This window comes from Xiphophorus couchianus, chromosome 12 (assembly GCF_001444195.1).
Source record: "Xiphophorus couchianus chromosome 12, X_couchianus-1.0, whole genome shotgun sequence".
Taxonomy (NCBI): domain Eukaryota; kingdom Metazoa; phylum Chordata; class Actinopteri; order Cyprinodontiformes; family Poeciliidae; genus Xiphophorus; species Xiphophorus couchianus.
The window spans coordinates 25,085,936-25,106,692 of record NC_040239.1 but is presented as its reverse complement, the minus strand read 5'-3'; the positions used below and the strand labels follow the sequence as shown (position 1 = coordinate 25,106,692).

General features: G+C 38.4%; 1 protein-coding gene across 14 annotated transcripts in view; it reads left to right on the top strand.

The window, feature by feature from the left end:
- rimbp2b (RIMS binding protein 2b) overlaps positions 1-20,757 on the top strand; it is a 94,906-nt gene that overhangs the window by 46,404 nt on the left and 27,745 nt on the right. For 12 of the 14 annotated variants that reach the window (XM_028033885.1, XM_028033884.1, XM_028033879.1 and 9 more), the window contains exons 4-9: positions 1,900-1,983; positions 10,527-10,616; positions 12,940-13,062; positions 17,176-17,280; positions 19,942-19,992; positions 20,397-20,417. In XM_028033885.1, coding sequence (XP_027889686.1) covers positions 1,900-1,983; positions 10,527-10,616; positions 12,940-13,062; positions 17,176-17,280; positions 19,942-19,992; positions 20,397-20,417 — 474 coding nt within the window. The remainder of the gene's footprint in view (positions 1-1,899; positions 1,984-10,526; positions 10,617-12,939; positions 13,063-17,175; positions 17,281-19,941; positions 19,993-20,396; positions 20,418-20,757) is intronic. The other 2 variants (XM_028033874.1, XM_028033878.1) reach the window with 2 other exon arrangements.

Sequence of the window (20,757 nt, the reverse complement as noted above, 5' to 3'; positions counted from 1 at the left end):
AAATGACTGTAACCACAACTCTACATTGTCTTTACTTCTCACTTTATTGCTTGAAAACAGAATCCGGTTTATTTCTTTTTATCAGATTGAAAGGTTTAAATGTTAACACAGCATGGCACCGTTAATCTGTAAGTCCCGCTATGAGACTTGGGGGTCAAAGACTCAAACATGCCTCAGCTCAGATGCTTAGCTCAGAAGGGTGGAGACAGAGTCAAAGGGTGTTTCCCTTCATTCACCGCATACTGTTCTCTGACCTCATTGCACACTATCTTATTAGATTTCTTTTTTTTTTATATTATGCACTTGTGAATTGTGAAACCAGCAGATGGAGCAAAAACGAAAATTTCATCCATTTGAATGGATTCCAATATCCCGCATTCAGAGTCCAGTCAAGCTGTGCACAATTACGCGTTCCCACGCGCAGCATGTATTATTTGCTGAGGGCTTCTGGTGGCTCCAGTGGTGCCTATTTTAGTCATGCTCAGGGGCATGTGGCGTTCTGCTGCTGGAGTACGTGCGCATATGTGCACCGCTCACACACACTGACAGATAAAATCCTGTTTAATATTAGAGTTTAATCTTGGAACACTCAACCTCAGACTCGATACCGAATACGTTTGGTTAAAAATAAAAACTATAAACGTAAACTTCTGGTGATGTAACTGTGTTAGAAAGTCGCACTACAAGATAAAAACGGGCAGAAGGACCTCTTGATTGCCATTTAATGACATGCAATAAAGCATACAAACCTGCTGAAGATAAAACTAACAAAACATTCAATCAGGACCAGCTTTGCCTGCTTCAGGATTTTTCCAAACAGCACTTATAGATTGTAGATTATAGATTGGACAAGCCGTCCTCTGCAAATATGGTTAAACAACTGAAATTCACTTATTCACAGGGAAGCTAATTGTTCTAACATTAGTCCATTTTACTATAAATATTAATGGTTTGTAAAACAAATTTTGTAAAACTTCTGTTTTTCCCCTCTTGTTTATTTATTACCTCTTTTTGCTTTTTATATGATGATGGCAAAATTTGTTTACATGGTGATTTGGAGTTGTTCTTTTTTTAAAGGCCACCTAAGGCTGAATCATATTTCTACCTGAATTGTTTCAATCCTCTTAAAACATTTACAAAATTGCTATCTCGCAATTGCTGAGTTCAGCACCGTCTTCGCCTTATGTGGACAGTGCCATTATGTCCTGTTGTTATGCCAAGTGAAAGCAAAATTATCAATTTTCTGTTAAGATAATAAAAAACATTTTACGCTCACTCATGTTGAGATTTTCTAAAGCGGATTCTTGGAAGGTTGTTGTAGTTAAATATTTCCTTTTAATGAATACATCACTATGAATTTGTAACAGTAGAGAGAATTTGATCGGGTATTTTAATATATTTTGAGTGTGCTTTAACACCGGGTCAGTCGTTTTGGGTTTTTTTCCACACATTCAACTTCCCTTTGGATTTGTTGAAACTTCTCCGCCAGAGTGTGTTTTCAAATTTACAAATGTTAACATTTGTTTTAGATGAGGCCAATTCTTTTTTGCATCAGTTTACCCTGAAGGAGCAGCACCCGTTGGTTCTGTACCTTGTGTGCATACTCGCATATGGGGTCAAATATAAGAAGGCTTGCATTACAAACATTTCTCTTTATGATCAAGTTCCACATCCTATATTTTCTTTGTTTTATTCATTCATTTTAAAGATTTACAGTGTCCTTTCTGTCCGTCTGAATGAAGCACATTTACATATATTTCACAGGTAATGTGAACATATACATACACTTTTAAAAAAACCTAATTACCGAGAGGTCCTGTTTCTATTTTCGTCCTGACGTGGCTAAAATCTTAATTTCCTGACATTTATTCTCTTCCTTTCTCTTCTTCTTCTTCTCAGGAGACTGAGATCAGCACCAGAAAGAAGGAGTGTGAAGCACTCGAAGCAGAGGTGAAGAAAAAGAATCAAACATGTCAGACTTTGGTAAGTGCTCCAAAAATATATCCTGGCCTCTGAATGAAAGGATGATGGTTAAAATTGATTTCCACCCGAGAGCCTTTCCCCACTATCTTCACAGCCAAACATCCCTGGAGAGAGAGAGTGAGAGAATGGGTGACAAAGATAGCTTGGCTCTCAAAAGATAGTGGGTTGTCAGAAATGACAAAAAAAAAACACAACAACAAAAAACACCCTAATCAGAAGCATTAAATCTAGCCTGATGCATATGAATATGACACAGTCATGTTATTGTTCATGTTTGTTGACATTCACATTGTTCAAGCCAATACTCGGTTGTCACTTTGTTGGTTTCTTTTGTACACACAACAAATCAAGTGGCTCCACACCATGCCACTTTGCAATATCCAGAGGTACACTGCAATATCTGTGTTTTTATACCACTGTAAAAGGTCAGCTGTGTTGCACTGCTTGTGCATTTTCATTTGGTGTTTCTTGAAGGACGTTTTCTTTACAGTGCCCCAGAAATGTCACTCCTGCGGCTGGAGTGGCCTTTACCCGATACAAAAGCTAAAGGGAACAAACACAGAAAAGGAGAAAAAAAAAACTGTGCAGAGAAGATGAAAGAAATGACTGAACTGCTTCCAAATAGCTGTTTTCTTTTATGAGACACTGTGGCTGTGATAAAGCAGTCATTATTTGCTTGAAAATATGTTCAACAGCATGAGCCAGATCCAAGAAAATGCTAAATGGTTCTCTGGACTTAGAGGTTTTAATTGAAACCAAGTGTGATTGCATGTACGCGGCAGTTGTAATGTTTAAGGAGAGTGGTCAGGATTGACATGTCTGGATTTGGATGATTATTCAAATCCAGACATGTTGTTTTTTTAATCCCCTCTTAGTTGTATTGACAAACCACTTAATTCAACTAAAAACACTTTATTTCAGTCCACTGCTTATAATTCACTTACAATATTTATGCTTTTTATTTATTTGTTAAATTTAAATGAACTACAAATTGTGAGGGTATTAAAGAAAATAAGTATTTCCTTGATTTAAGGTTAATGATTATATATACTCACAGTGAAATGTATTCAAAATAAATACTGTTTTCAATGTTTAAGCAATGTATGGGCTTTAGACATTTTATGCTTCCAACTTTTTGAAACAATATGGAGACAGGCACGTCCTGTTACAATGTGACTGCACTACAGCATAATAATAATAATAATAATAATAATAATAATAATAATAATATACGTTAGAACATGAGTGAGAGAGTTTGATGTTGAAGAACTTGGCCGTCCTGATCTCAAATTAACTAAACACCTTTGAAATAATTTACAGACGACACTGTGGCCCAGGCCTTCTTGTCCAACATCAGTGTCTGACCTCACAACTATTGGAATGATGGTTGGAAGTTTCCATAGACTCACTCCTAAATCTAAATTCCCAGACTAAAGTAATGATGCCACCACTAGGCTAATACATTCAGCCCATATTTGTTAGATTTCTTGAAATAGCATTTTTGCAATTTTTCTAGACTGTTATTAGAACATTTTAAGTAAAACAAACCAGGAAGAAACGGTGGTGAACCGGTGCCAGGACCAGGATGGCAAAGACTCCATGATGCATGTGGGGAGTGAGGGCCGGGTTATGTGTCAGATCCACCAAACGAGATACTGTAGCTCAGATTAATCCTGAATTGTGGATGGACAAGTAATGTTACATCTTATTGCTGTGTGTGAAATGAATGAAACCCCCAAAGAACTTCTAATCTATTTTACAAATAATAGTGTCTTACAAATACATATTTAAACATGCAATGTGCTGTTCTTTTGTTCCTCAAAACTCTTTGAAAGAATGCAGTGACTTGATCCAATCCCAGCTTGATATTGAGAGAAAATTGTACACAGTCAACAGGACGGATTGATGCGATCCAAGATGGAAGGAGGGAAGCTCCTTAAGTAGTCAGGTTGGGATCGTGTTTAAACCTCGAGTCGATGGGTTAGGTAGAGTTACTGTTGCTGTCAGTTCAGAGAGCTTAGCAGGACAGAAGCAGCCCTAACCAAATGGGGACCGCTGATCAACGTTAATCTGAGAGAAAACATGTGGGCTCCTGTAATCCTTGATAAAGGTTGGTTCAAAAAAATTGAACATGCTTGAAACAGAAGCAGGAACAAAATAATGCTGGATTATTCCTATGAAAGGTTGGAGCTGGAGGGATTGAGCAGTAATGGGACTATTTGGTCCAACATCATTTCAGTTTATATACTCTTGCTTCAAGCCCTTTAGATGAGCTGCCTTTGTGTGTGGCTCTCTGCCCCAAATAAATACTCCATTAGGACTGTTTTCTTTGCTGACCTCCTCCGACCTTCCCTACTCACGGCAGCCAGCGTGTCTCTCCTTGCCCATTGTCAGCCTGCTGAGTTCAGGGGAAGCTACCCGAGGGACAAACTGTCCCCACATGGTGAGTGGGACTGACAGGCTGGTCTCCACAGACTGCAACACGCCTCTGAAGCCTCCCTGTACCTGGCACGGCGAACAGAGACACAAACACAGACAAGTCCAATGAAGGAGATTGGGATGGCAAGCTGACAGTAATGTCACTTGCAATTTGCTCTAAACTGACTCGCCTCCCTCCTTGTATCAGATTTTTTTTTTTTCAAAAGTTTAAAAAAAAAGGTGTACGAACAAAACCAAGCACTTCACCCACTTTTTTGAAAGATTTTAAAAGTCCATTTTATGAACACTGACAGCTAATATATCAATATACACCAATTTATTTATTTTTTCTGACTTGAGTGCTGGAATCCCAGGGTCAGTAAACGCCTCCTGGTGATTCACCTCAGCCGTCATGTATATAAACACGCAGAGCGAATGTGAGAAATGACAGTAAACACTGTCACCGCCATCTGGCACCTCCACCTTCCCGCGTATCTGATGTTCAACCATCGGCCGTCACATCATCGGCCTCGGCTTGCGTTTAAAGCCTGTTGCCATGGTGACAAGCAGTAGCTTCGCCAGCATCGCTCAAATATGTATCATGTTTATTGACGATCAATACAAGGGCAGTCCGCCAGCGGACTCGACAAGATCCGGTGTGTCTCTGCGACGTTTCCCCAGAGTAGCTGGGTGAAATACCTGGAAACACAAGTAGCTGTAAACAGAAAAAAAAATAAAAAATCTTCTAGAAAAGGCATGCCTGGCATCTGTCATTGGTTTTATGTGCTAGGGAAATACAGGAACATCCTCATATGTATTCCACTTTATTTAAATGTTCCAGCCCTCTGGCGTTTTTCAAGATTAGTGTACTCGTGGAGGACAGGAAAGGCTGAAACATTGATTAAATAAAGTGGAATACATATGGAGCTGCAGTGTGTGATGCACTCCTCTGTCTTCGTCTATTACAGCTTTGAAACAAAATTTGTGTACGTGAGTTTACGAAGGCAAAAATGTGAAATGTTAATGTGGAAATACAGCGACATTCTCTGATGCATTCCACTTTATTTAAATTGTCCTGCCCTCAGGCTTTTTTTGAGCACTTCACAGAAATCCAATGTATGATTTGTTTTAATTAATTTTCAGCACATTTTTAATAATTATTTGTCGGTTTCAAAGTGACCATTGTGGGGTTTTGAGTCATTAACAGAGGGGTGCCAACAATTTTGTCCATGTGTGTACAGTTTATTTTTCTGTAATATAATTTTTAAAAATTATAATACTCATAAATTGTCCTTGATTGACACATTATTTGCTCAGGAACAGGCATTCAGGTGGATAGCTCAACTCGTAAAGTTTTCAGTTAATATTTAAGAGGTCCTAAGTTGGAAACTAACTGGTGTTGCTTTTTTGTTTGAGTCAGTTTTGATTAAAACAGGTCTATACAGATCAAATTAAACTTTGTCTTTTAAACCAAATATTACTAAATTTAGCCTACCTACCTACCTACCTACCTACCTACCTACCTACCTACCTACCTACCTACCTACCTACCTACCTACCTACCTACCTCTCTTTTTACATTTTAAGATGCGTTTTCCAACAAAAATGAAAAAACAGCTCACCGGAAATACTATATTATTGGGTTTTAATGTAAAGACACTGTTGTCGTCTTGTTTTCTCTGTCAAGCAGTCACACTAACGTTGCTACGCTAAAGTTGCCTGAGACTGCATCAATTTGCTTAATCAGCTGTCAGTCTCTTGGAGTGTTTTCCAAAGAACGACTGGACCCGGAGAAGCATATGGACTTTCATAATTTAATGGTGTTGCACAAATTGCATCCTGACACAAAAAAGAAAAAGTTAACCTCTCCCTTGGCAGAATCTGAGTGGACTGACAACATGCAGCTGATGAGGCAGATTGATGTTGCCTTTACCAACTTCACTCGGTAACACCAGCATCATTTGGTAAAGAAAACGGCGACACACTTAACAACGATCTCGTGTGAAAATACAGATTGTGTGGACTCTGTGTTTTAGCTTACGAATTAAATTTCAAATAGTAAATATTAAGAAATAGGAACAAGTATGAAGACGTGTGCTATGAAGCTATAAACTAACTGCGTTGACTTCATTCGAGTGTCAGATAGGACATCTTTCTTGTCCTAAAATGTTCCAATTTTTATGCCTCCTACTGCACAGCTGCCTAATGATATCAGAATGTAAAGGTCATCCGTAGGAAAGAAACATGGATGACTCTTCCTTCATTTACCTCTCTGACGCAAATGGCTTTGGTTAAAAATAAAGTCAAAAAAGCGACAGAAGCGACAGAAAGAAAGAAGAGCAAATGATGAGCTCTCCCATACTGAACAGAGAGTAAGTGGGTGAAATCCTTGGATTGCTTATGAGTTAAATGACAGGGTTGATTCATCTGTCAGGCTTATCAAAATTAACCATGCTGCTGTCTCGGACCAGGTTGAGTCATACAGTGATAGACAATAAAATGGCCCCTCTTTGCTTCAATATATTTTTTCTCTATTGTATATCAATCATGTAGCTGTTCTGGCTTTAACAAATAATATAAAATAATAAATAATATAAGCCCAGACAAAGTGAAAAATTAATTAACCCATGTTTATTCTTTATTTTTTTTAAATTTTATTTAATAATAAGCGTATGAGCGTATCTGAGAATATGATGAGTTTATGGGGTGGGAGTTCATAAGTTTCTTACTTCTTCCTACTCCTTTTCGAGCGTGTTAAGATTATTGCAGTACAAAAATATGTGTCTTTTGCATTCCTTGTTCATGTGTGTGATTTTATACTTTTATCGTGTTTGAATTGAAGAAAGAAAGAAAAACACTACAACGTTCTTAAACAGTCTGGGAAACGTTTGGAATTTGATTTGACTATTTTCCAGGTATTTTGAGAGAAGTATGGAAACAAAAGTATGAGTATGTAAAAATTTAGCTTTTTCCAGACTTTATGCCCAATGCAATTATATAAATGTTGTAACCTTCCACCCTTCACTATTTCTTTATATGCTTTCCCCCTTCCTTCTTTTCTTCCATTTGTTACTTCTTTTATTAATTTTTTTTCTTTGTGTCCTTCCTTCTTTCCTACCTTCTTTGCTTCCTTCCCTCTTATCCCTAACCTTTCTTTATAACTTTTTTTCTTTCATTATGTTCTTTATTTTTTTCCATCCATGCTTTTGTCCTTTCCTAAACCTGTGTTGTACCTCTCCACAACTGAAACTCTGTCCTGTCTCTTGGGTTTTATCATCTTCATGATGACGTTTGTTATCTAGTGATCTAGTGTTTCAAATTGTGATTAAATTACACAATTTGACGCTATTTACCAGCTATGTGACTTCAACAAGTTTCATTGCATTTTATCTAGAAGCATGAAACTAAAGGTTGCTGCTGGATAGATAGGCATTATTAGATTTTTTATTTTAAAAACCATGTATCATTTTCCTTCCACTTCACAGTTATGCACTTCATTGTGTTGGTTTGTCATGTAAAATTCCAGTCCAATAGGGAAACAGGCTTGTGAAACATGTAAAGGTTTCTGTGGCAAGAACATGTCTGCAAAGCAATGCACAATGAAGATTTTTACTTTAAGTAATTGGACTTTTGGATTGATTTGATTGTGCATTTTCTTTTCTTTTTGTACACTCACGTTGGTATTCAAACAAATGTGCCTCAGCAGAAAATCCCAGTTTTTCAGCTGAATAATGCAGCTCAGTGTAGGCTGCAGTGTTTTCTGCTTGGTATTTGTTCCATCTGTAAGCTCACAGACTCGCCACAAAAAATGTGTCTTGCCAAGGGATTATGACTTACATTGATCTGTTTAAAGCGTTAACGCGGCAACAATACAGCACAAAGGCATAGCTGATTTTATTGACACTGTTGTCTGTGGCGATATGTGTGTGCTATCACATCCAAAATTTGGCTGGCCTATCACAATTTCTCCAAGAACTCAATGATGAGTAAACTAGTAATTCGCAAAAGAAACCAAAATCTGTAACACAACATGGTTCAGTTAAAGCCAGTGTTTCAGTGATAATGATGACCGTGGCTCAGTGGGCAGAATAGACATCAATTTGAAATTCGAGCCACTTATCCCAGGGTTGCCTGTCAATCTGCATTTCAGTGTATAAATTGGTGTGGATGGGTAAATGTGGCTCTGGTATAAAGCGCTTCGAGTGGTCAGTATGACTGAAAAAGTGCTGCAAAAGTTCTGTCAATTTATCATTTAATGACTCATCTATAGAAAAGATACTGGGCAAAGAAGCATGGAGTCCAAGGTGAAAACCTGTGTTGATCAAAGGAACACAAAGACCTCTATCGTCATTGCCAGAAACATCTTGATGATCTCCATGAGATTTGGAGAAGAAGAAAAAAATCGTACCATCAGTAAAAAGCATGAGGTTTAGTGTGAATGTCTGGGGCTGCTGTGCTTCTTCTGGATAACTTAATTAATGCAATCATGATTTCCGGAAATTGCTAAAGTAGCAATCCCTTTTTGATTTTGATTGCAAGATGACTTTGGGTTACACAACACCCCAAAGTTCACCTCTTAAAGGCAAAAAACCCCAAATAAAATAAATGTTTGCACCGTCCTAGTCAAAGTCTAGCCCTAAATCCAATTGAGATGTCCTTGTATTACTTTATTTGATTTGTTTGTGCTCAAGAACACTCCAGTTTGGCTTAATTAAAACTACTTGGTGAACAAGAGCTAGTCAAATGTCCTCCATAATGATGTAAAAGACTGAATGCCAGTCACCACAAACACACGATGGCCTGATGTTGCCATAGAGGGCGACAACATCATTCCTAGATTTACGGGTGCAATTACTTTTTCAAAGAAGAAAAGGTTAATTTTTAGTATCTGTAAAAATGTTTAATGTCAGACATGTTCATTTTAAGGATGAAATTATTTTATGAAAACTGTATTTTATATTTGTTCTGGTTATGTTTGTGAAAACATGCTTAATATGAAACATTAATACAGAACAAGAAAGATAAAAACTTTTTTTCACAGCACTGCAATGTAAAGTAAAAGTTTTTTGTTCAGCTTTGGCAACTTCGGTATGGATACCTGAAAGACAAACACCTACAGCTATTGTTATTGACTCCAAATTGATGAATTACCGGCATTGAACACGAATGCCATTTAAGACATGCAGCTTATAGAAGAAGCACTGAAACAAAAGAGAACATATCTGATCTCAGACATGACTTCACATGTATGTAGTCTTCAGGCTGTTTACTTGGTAGTGCTTGTCCTTGACGACGTTTCTCCTCTGTTGTTTGCCTCTGTAGAAATTGTACGAACACCGGAAGCAGACAGGTAACACAGCTTTGTAAGGGTTTACAAACGTCACTCATAAATCGCCACAATAACGAAGCAAAATGTTTTCATCTGTTTAACAAGTGTTCTTCAGAATAGATCTGCCTTTTCATGTTCACTTTAATCTTCAGTTCAACTCTGAAGCATCCTTCATAAGTTAAACATAAGGCACCAGGAACAGACCCGCCATCGCAGTTCCACGAAGGGGTTCCGTTATACAGTAAATGTATCATGCATGAGCCTGTGGGTTTCCTAGCTCCCGACAACAACAACCCTTGGCTGCTGGAGCTGCAATAAATTACTCGTTGTGAAGAACCCAACAGTTGACACTGCAAATTGCTTCCACGGCACACTTCACAATTGTTGATTGAATATAATTAGTTTTCCCCTTCTACAGTGAAGAGATTGTTTTCTTTTACGCTGCACTGGGCACACATGAATTGAAAAAGTTTGCTACGCACGTGTAAGAGCAAAAAAAACAAAAGCTCTGAAGACTATATGTGTCTCTTCTTGCAAACAGTGCTGTACGCTTAAAATGCTCACATAAAAGCCACTTGAATGTCAATATGATTTTACTGCTGTAGTGACGCAAATGGCAGCTGCTTCTTTTAGTGATTCTATCCTCCACAAACTGCAGAACCTGAAGCAGTCTCCTTAGATGAATAATGCATGGGTCGTTGCTGACAACACGCTGGGTTTGAGTGCATTCCTCTTGTCTAATCATGGTGACTTTTCAGGTTCTAAGAGCTACTTTCTTTCTGACTCCTTTGCCTAGGAGAATGAACTTCAAGAATTCCTGCAGGAGAACAAGCACTTGAATCTTCAGTGGTTCAACAACAGCCACAAAGCATCTGAGTATGAAAAGGTAAGAGGTGAAAAGGCTTTGTAGAAGGCTTAAATACATCTTCACAGAGCTTTTAGCTTGGCACTCGGTTCTCGGTGTGTTTTTCTTCGTACATCATGGCCTTCCTCTCTTCGCTTTGATGCAGCACGGAAGCTTTCTGGGTCTTACATGAACTTAGCTACTGTATATCCAGCATTCTACTGTAGTGAAAGAAATCACTGAAGGAAGTAAAATGTTGTTGAGATATTGACACCCAGTCGAAATAGTTTAGCAAACAGAGACCTTGGGCCTTTCTATGAGCAAGGCAATTTCCTGTAGTAGTAGCTCAGAGGCAGGTGTTTGCCACTAAGGTTAAATGTTATTTTATCAGGATATGAATGACTCTGGGAGCAACGTTCTCATATCAGGCTGATATTAAAAGAAGCAGGGTGCAGTACAGTTCAGGTCTTGTCCTTTGAAAACACATTTTCAATCAGGTTCCTCTGGTCGGAAAGGTCCTGTTTGTAATAAACTGGCTTTAACTGAATCTGGTGTCATTTGGATCAGTGCGTCATGGTTAGGTCTGATGGGTGGGTTAATGTACACCAGTTGGTTTCGTGCTGTGTTGTGGCACTGCACACAAGCAGACTTACTAGTCTGTGTTTTGATTTGTTAGTGTTTGTACAGTTTATCTCCTTGAGGAATCATTAGTCATTCATGGCTGCTCTGAGGAAGGGGTTTTACCACATTACAGCTGCAGGAGCTAGTCAGCTCAGTGGCGATTAGGGGCCATTAAAAGTGCTAAGTAGTACTCCGTCCTTAGAAGCAGTGAAAAAACTGCTAAGAATTTGTTCAGTTTCTTTCTTCACACGATATTATACCGTCTCTAAAGAAAATGTTTGCTCAAAAAATTATTTCAGTGAATTGTGTCTGAATCACATTATCAGACACATTGATGTATCACATACAACGCCTTGTGAAAGTATTGACACCTCATCAAAATTATCATTTTTGTCTACTTTATAGCTCCAAACTTTAATGTATTTTCTTACGACTTTATTCGTCAGACCGAGAGATTATACATGGTTTTCTTTTTTTTCCACAAAAATAAAATCTGAAAAGTGTAGTATGGATTTGTATTCCTAATCCTTTGCATTGATATCTCAGTTGGTATAAAACCTGTTTTGCACTGTCCAAAAGATCTTAAAGTCTAGACCTACAGTTACCTGAAAATCAGTGGTATGACTTGAGAGCTGCTGTTTACAGATTTCTTCTTTTCTTTCATTCATTCGTTTTATTATTCAGTCATTTCAAACAATTAAACATTTAAGAAAAACACGTTAAAACTAATTCAAAAAAGCTCTAGCTAGTTTGAATTGGAAAGCATTTCAGTTTCTCAGTGTGCAAAGCTAGAAGAGAACAAAAGACTTATTGTAATTGGAGTGAAACATATTTGCAATTTTGTTTATTTATTTATAAATTTATTTATTTATTTCAAGACTATATTTGTAGTCTTGAATTGATCCAGACTACACTCTTCAGACTCGTATTTGTTAAAAAAAAAATGTTATGCACTACTTTAGCTAAATGAAAATTGTGACAAAATTGTGGAAAGTCATGTTTGAGTATTTTCCAAGGCACAGATAACAGGTGAACAATTATTTGTGTCAAAAGCAGCAGCTCAACTTTAAGCAGCTCTGCCTGTGAAAGGAAAGGTGTGAGAACGAAGTGGAAACGCAGATAGAAATATACAGAAAGATGAATGAGGAGTTTTGCACCTGTTTGCCTGCCAGAGGACAGATTTTGACAGATTTTGTCAGTATCGTAGCATTTAGCCATGCTTGATACAGTCACAAAACAATTCAGGTGTGAAGATGATATGGCCAATCTTGTAGTCAGTTGGTTCCATAACAAAAAGCATGTCAGAAAAGAAAAAGAGTGAAAGAACTGCGCAGTTATCGATTTGTTGTAGGGTTTTAACTACTGAGAAACATCCTGGTGTTTATATCTCAAATAGCAAAGCAATTTTAGATATACAATATAATACTGTATGTGAGTTTTTAGCATCTTTATGCCTATTTATCTTTAAAATTCATTGAAGAACTTGACTTCAAAGAAAGAAAACTGACACACAACAGCTTAAGTACATGGGTTGCAAAATGGTTTGTTCACATTTTCAAAATTGAAGAAAGAAATTAAATGACAATGCAATGATATGAAACGAGGATAAGATTTGACCAATGGATGAGTTGGCCTGGAACTGTTCACGAAACCGTAAATTGCTGTCTAGATCAAGAATCTAAATATTTTTGCCTTTGGACTGTCATCTTCCTCTGCCTTGACTCGACTTGTTCCATCTGAACAGGTGAAATCAGAGTATGCCCAGCTCAAAGAGAGGCTTGGTGTTGTGACGCAGGAGAGAGATTTAGCCCTGTGGGAGAGGAACCAGCTCCAAGGCAAACTGGAGAACCTAGAGCAGGTGCTCAAGGTAAGAAAACACGACCCGGGTGATGCCGCCATCTGTCCATTCTGTGTCCCCTTCTAGATCTTGAAGTTCATTCATTCTGGGATTTTGATGCAGGTGTTTCTATAGAGCACACCTTTTCTCCAGCCCCTCCTCTCCTACCTGTGCCACTGTAGCCTCCTCCTCTATGGTTTCTAATGTCCTCGACATGTTTGTTGCCTTCCAGTGTCGTGTTGGGAAGGTCTGACCTGGAGCTGTGAAAGAGCACAAGCTGGGAGCAGTCTGCCCTCTTTTCTTACCTATATCACTCTTATGTTGTCCAACTTCACTGGATCTGTTGCTTCCTCCCTCCCTCGTCCCCTCTTCCCCCCCTGCTAGATTTCTAAGGTATCACTGCTATGGCCACCTGTTTTGGGAGTAGCCTGAGTTATTCCCGTACTGAATGTTTCATGTCAGTGGCTGTGCTTTTGTCTCCCTTTATCGGCGCGATGTTCATCAGACATAAAAAAACAATCACGTGGCTTCAACAAACAGCACTGTGGAATGTGATTTATGCATGAGGCAGGATGAAGAGTTTGGCTTTATGATGAGAGGGGGAGGAAGAAGAAAGAGAAAACCTGGGTCACCATCCACGATGATGATGTCACCTATGAGTTTGACGACACTGCCGATTTTAGAACTTAATTTTCACTAGCATGGAAATGTCATTTGCTTTTCACCTTTGCGTGTCAGCGGTTTACACATTTTGGAAGCAGTGATGCGACTAGATGTCACAGGCATCCTGTGTTACAAAGTTCCTAGCATTCAGTCCCTTCTTTGGATGGCTTCTTTGGTTGAGATGGATGATCACAAGCAAGTGAGCACGCTGACAGAGTTTGTTCACCCTTTTAATGTCACATAAAAGCCTCCAGATTGATCATTTAAAGACAAACTCTCTGAGGACAACTTTTAAAGACCCCTGTTTAACAAGACTTTAAAGAGGCATAGTGATGCATAAAGGGGGCAGCAAACCTGGAGGTCCAAGTATATTTGCACTGCCTTGCAGGATTATTGATATCCGCTGAAAACCTTTTCACATTTTGTCGCGTTACAGCCACACACTTCATTTTGTTTTTTTGAATATTAGGTGATTGACCAACAAGTTGGTGTATAACTGTAGAGTGGAAGGTAAAAGTGAATTGAAAGTCAGGGTGCATCCGTGTTCAGCTGCCTTTACCCCGAATGCCATGAAATGCAGTCCAACTAAATGCCTTCAAAAATCGTCCAACTATCAAACTAAGTCCACTTGTCCTGTGTAAGCCTTAGAGCATGTGTGAAACTCAAAGCACATCTGCCAAATCCGGCCTGCCGTAGCTTTTTATGTGGCCCTCCATAGACTAGATATTAAGTCTGCTTAAATGTTATGTTATCAATCAAGTCAATGCAGTTTTTATCTGTTTACTGCCAATTTATATCACTCAGTCCCTCCAGTTTTTGGTGAATTGTCGTGGAAATTCACGCAGTCAACAAATCGCTGCACTCTTTTGTGCTAATACATAATTGGGAGTTTACTGCAGATTTTTCTCAAAAATTGTCAAAAACGTTCTTACTTGTACTAAACAGATGCATTAGCCTTAATTGATGTCAGATTATAATCCATAGTCTATGCAGCGAGTAATAAGACGTATTTACAGTCATAAATAAGCGCAAATATTTCCAAATTAGTACCACAAATGCTTTGATTCTTATTGCAATAAAATTCACAAAAACAATCGCAAAATTCTGGAGGGACTAAAACGATGTTCAATATTATTTAATTTTAAGAATTCATAAATATTTTTAACAGTTTAACAGGTTTTATCTTTACATTATGGCACAACCGGCCCGTTAGGAGCATTTATGAACTTGATTTGCTCCAAAACGAAAATGAGTTTGACACCCCTGCCTTAGAGGTTTATTAAGCATAATTAGTGAACAAACACAGTTAGGGTTGTAATGATTCCTCGAATGATTCGAGCACCTTGATTATTAAAATTTGTCGAGGAAAATTTATCTATCTCCAAGCTTCGTTAAATTATGTTTTATTGTGTTCTGTCTAGGTCATTATTTGCGTTGGGCAGAGTTCTCACTTCCGCCTATGAGTTGTTGCTAAGTGCTAGCAGCATAAGGTCCAATTGTCTGGGTTTTTATCATTTTTCGGGAGACCAATAAGTGTCCTTAAATTGACTGGCGCGATGCTTAGAGTACACAGCCTTTCTCCTCCTGGAACTTCGTGGTGACTGTTTCAAAGCGAGTGGTGGGAAGAGTTCTGCAGTTGTACTTATACAGGTGAGCAGATAAACTGAACACTGCGGGCAAATACCTGTCAATTAGTCTCCCGTTTTGGCCGGGAAATTTCTCTCTCTCTCTCTCTCTCTCTCTGTCTCTCTCATTATCTGATTACTCGATTAATCGTAAGAATAATCGATAGAGTATTCGATTGCTAAAATATTATTTTACAACAGGCCTAAACACAATTATGAAGACCAAGGAAGAGCAGAGATTTGTGGGATGCATACAGTTTTTCTCAGTCAAACTACTTGTTCAATCTTCAAATCATTGTGTGCACACCAAAACAGCCGTTTCTCATACATTTGAGCAAGTTACAAATGCTTTTGTATTATGTACAGTTCTTTGCTTTTTCCTACATTTTCAGTTACTTTTGTCATGTTAATCAAAATGTATTATGCTGGTTTCTGAATTGTCTCGACCTCCACAGCAGTTCAGCTTAAGTTTATTGTACAAGTCTCAAGATGCAAAATGCTTGAACAGGTTATCATAAAATGTCAAGCATATTTCTAGACATTTCCATTGGACTTTATTCTACATCTGACCTGAACTGGTAAATTGCTCCCAGACGAACACTGAGTTTCTCCAATGTACATGAAGCATTAGATTGCCCAACGATCAACCAGGTGTCTGAAATAGATTGAAGGTACATCTCATGTACTATCAGCTGGTAGGAATACAGCAGATATAGCCAGAGCACAGCACAATGTTACATTACTGACAATGAAAGGACAAGGATTTGGACAGGGTCAACAGCCAGAAAGAAGGAAAAGAAAAGAAAAGGAGGCTGCGGCAGAGGAGATAGGAGGCAAAACAGAGGAAGAGAAGAAGAGGCTGAGGACATCTGCTAGTTAGAGATAGAAAGTATATAAAGACTTTACTGTAATTTCTACAGCACTTCAAGTACAGTCTTCCTTACGTAGATGGTCTTACGTGCAGTAATTTTGAGAGATTAACTAAGGATTTTAAGAAATAAACTGGATTTTGCAGGTAATTCATGGTGTTTTGCTGTTTGTGCAAATTGTTTTGAGAAATGCACTTGCTGTTTTGCAAATGTCAAAAGTTACTTGAGAAATGCACCAAAGCGACAGAAAAACTGTGTTAATAGATTCTCTCAGCTGGTTCGCTGGTACATTCCTTGGTCTTCATGATGTTGTTTGTTCTCTAATGTTTTCCAACAAACCTTTGCATAGCGACGGGATTATTCAGATCTTCAATTAATGACAAGCTGGCTAATTACTGCCATTGTTTACTGTTCAGGTGACGTCTGAGGGCAGTATACTGGATTTTATTTAGGGGCAAGGGAATAAAGGGAGCTAAACATACAAAAGCAACACTTTTCAGATATGAACTAAACAGTAGAAAAGCATGTATAATTTCCCTTCCACTTGAGCTATGTGACGTTTTCTTCTAAAACGATGAGGTCCGTGGCTGTAAGGTGACAAAAAGTGGAAAAGTGAAAAAAGGGGTGTGAATACTTTTACAAGACAGTGTTTTGTGTTGTTGTTGTTTAAAATGCAAAGCATCTCCTGTCTTCTTTTATAACCTAAATTCATTCAGATTTATTTTGTTGATCATTCACCCGCTCACATGGTCTATTTTACAAATGAAGGTTCACGCCTTTGTCATTCTTCAAAGATTTAGGCATCAGCACCTGGCCTCTGATCCACTATTAGTCATGTTAACCTCTTCATCTTCAGTAAATACAGAGTTGAAGATCTGAGATGCTTTTTAAAAAGACGTCACTGGATTTCAGTCCCACTAACAGCAGCCCTCTCTACTCCCCCTCTTCTCCTTCTGGCTCTCCATCCCTACGTCCTTTGCGGACAGCATATGCGTGAGGCTGCAGAGCGAAGGCAGCAGCTAGAGTTGGAGCATGAGCAGGCCTTGGCTGTACTCAATGCAAAGCAGCAGGAGATTGACCTTCTTCAGAAGGTAAGAGAAGTCTGATTGTGTAACACTCAGCGCCAGAGGACTGGGCTTTTTTTTTTTGTTGCTCTGATCTTAGTATGTGTTACGGGTCAAAGAGCATTTTTAGTTGAACACCGTTGGAACACATACTGCGCAGCAAAGGCCAAACTTTCCTAAAATCCATCCATCCATTTTCTAACACCCTTGTCCCTAGTGGGGTCAGGAGAGGTGCTGGTGCCTATCTCCAGCCAACGTTCTGGGTGAGAGGCGGGGTCACCCTGGACAGGTCAAACTTCCCTAAAATACTCCATCAATACACTACAACCCTTACCTGTCTTGTTTTATCACCAACCCCCCCCAAAAGTTCATCTTCTTTATCCCTCCTTGGACACTCCTCCTGTTTGTTACACGCAAGCTCATTGGCAATTTGTAACGTAGAGTAGAAATGACAGAAAATAATAAAACAAAAAGCCTTTCTCGGCCATTTGATGGTCGAGTTTCCTCTTCTGTGCACTGGAGCTGACTGTAATGTCAAAGCGAACCCGGCAGTCGCTGAGATTGCTGATGGTGTGAACGTGATAGGAATTGTCACCAGTGCCATCTCTAGAAAAACAGTTTGTACCACAGTGTTGCCGTGGCTGTAGCACCCTAACTTCACAGTCAGCTTTTTACAGGCTGTAGCTCTCAGCTTTTTTTTTTCTCTCTCTCATTAACAGAAGCTCATTATGGGCTTATCTTCCTTCAGACACGGGCTGCTCTCTGTGTTCTCCCAAACTGATGGACTGCAAAGGAGATTTATCATACTGTAAAGTCCACACTTGCTCTTATATTCACGTGGAACAGATGTTTGTAGCTCCTACAAAGAGAAATGTCATGTATTCTGCTGTGTTCCCCCACAGTCACAGTGCTTTTCGTTATGTAAAAGCTCATTCCTCTCGCAGGCACTACAGAAGTGTTGCTAATTACTTTTGAAAACAAAAAACTCAATTGAATTAAATCTATGTTTATTTGCACAGAGCCTTAGAAAAGGCAAAGCAATTAATTTCAATTACTCCACATGCTCAATGGTGACAGAGCGATTTTTCAAAAATAGGCAATTATCCAATAACAAATGGAACGCAAACAATCAATGTAAAACATATAACCGGGGCATTGCAGATATGTCAGCAGTCTATGAACACACTTCATGATGTATTTAATGTGAACAAAGAACGGCATTCTGCGCCGTTTCTGTTTTCAGAGAAACCAGAAGCGAAACGGTTTAGATGTTAGAGTTGTAATATTAACTATACAAAATTATTCCATGAACATTTTGTCCCGCAATGCATTTTATGAGGATTTTATGCGATAGACTAACACAACGTTGTGAAGTAGCATAATTGTGAAGTGCTAGTATAGGTATGAGTTATGTTACGCTTTTTTAAAACAACTCTGAAAAGTGTGGCGTGTATTTGTATTGAACCTTTCTGAGTTAACACTTTGTCGAACTTCCTGCCAGATGCGATTACATCTGCTCGATCTCAGTCAGAGTTGATAGACAATCTAAAGGATTGTCAAAGATTTCCCATTGGATTTATGTCTTGAATTTAGCTGAGCCAATGCGACACATTAAAGTGGTCCAAGCCATTCCACTGTTGCTCTAGGTTTGTTTGTCGTGCTGCTTCTGAGAAGTCTTCTTCCAGCACCGCACCGTATTTAGTTTCTTCCATTGTCCATCAACTCTGAGCAGCTTCACTGCTGAGAAAAATAATCACCCAAATCATAATGCCACCAGCGCCATGCTTCAACTCAGATTTAATTTGTTCAATAGAACGTTCTTAAGGTCACACTGAACCAAAGGTTTCGATATGCTCTGATCTGATCAGATCCTCTTCTCCTACATGTTTGGTGTGATGGATTCAGCAGAGCTCTTTAAAATGTCAAGCGATGGGACGCTGTTTTACAACAGAATCTTGATATTGTCTCCTTAAAAACTTTCTCCCTCGATGTGCCTGCTTTGCTCTTTGGTCTCCATTAAGCTGTTTGTTCACTATTGTTCTCTAACAAGCGTTGGAGGCCTTCACCGAACTGCTGAACTTACACTGAAATTAAATTAAATGAAATTAAATACATGCAGACTCCATTTCCTAATTGGGCAACTTGTCAAGGCAGTTGGATTATAATTAAGGCTGTCAGAGTAAAGGGGGGTAAATACAAATGCACACCACACCTTTCCTTTATTTGTGAAACATGTTGAAGACCATGTACAGTATTTTTTTTTTAGTTCAAAATTAAGCACTGCTTTGTGTTTTTTTTTTTTGTCCAAAAAAAAAAAAAAATCCTAATAAAATACTTAAAATGTATGAGTATTTATGCTAGGCCACTGTATATTCACTGTATTGGAGAGACTTTGTTCTCTTATAAGCAGATTCAAACAGGGAATTAAGAAATCTCCAAACATGAAAACAGTAGAAGGAAAACCCACAATATTTAAGTACGATCTGAATTATCGATTTAATTAATACCCTGTTGGGTTTTATTGGCTCGGCATCTGTAGCAAAGGAAACTCTGTAACTTGTTGTCTTGTTGAGTTCTTGTGCCTTTAAAATGCCTCTATGCTGTTTGTGAAAGCCTTTCTCTGGTTTAAGTGATATTAAACATCAACAAAGAGTGCTACATGAGTGAACTGCCCCCTGTGTTTCCCAGGCTCAGGTTGAGGCTAAAAAGGAACATGAAGGCGCTGTCCATCTGTTAGAGGTGAGCGTCTGGACACGGGGGTGGGGGTTGGCTGTGTGTTTTTGTGTGGGTCTGCATGAGAATGTACCTCGGTGAGATCAGGTTGTGAGTAATTTTCTGATCTTTACTTAGTCACTTTAGAAAACCTTGACAATCGTGCTATTTCTTTCTACAAATTCTATTTGAATATATATTCATATTTGGTATTCTTTCATTTGTTTTTGAAATGAAAATATGCACTTTGGATCCATTTAAGTGACCTTTGTACAAGTTTGGCTATATGTTAGCATGAAGCACATTGAAATGTTTATATATACAGTATATATATATTAATATAATTTCAAGATATGTGTGAGTGATCACATATTTGATTTCTCTCCCTGCATCTCTTTTTACTGTATGGGTCTATGTTTATGCATAAACAGAACCACTTGGACAGCATGCAGGTATTTCATAATTGCTTTTATTTATTTCCTTGTGCTTTTTAGAACTACACTAGTAAAATACAATAGGATACAATAGACTATGCAGTCAAAAAAAAAAAAAAACATGTAATAGAAATGATGTTTCACCCCACTTCAGAAACTGTTATTCAATGTGGGCTGGGTTTAGAAATTTAGCAATAGGTGCTATATATCTTATAAATTTGCTAAAGTTAGTGGTGGAGGGGGGAAAGTAACATAAATCTGGTACAACCAGATGGAAATTGTGAGGTGTCAATTTTCAAAAGTGTTCTGAGTTTCATTTGAGAGTTTCATTTTAATCTTTATTTGGCTTCACTCACTG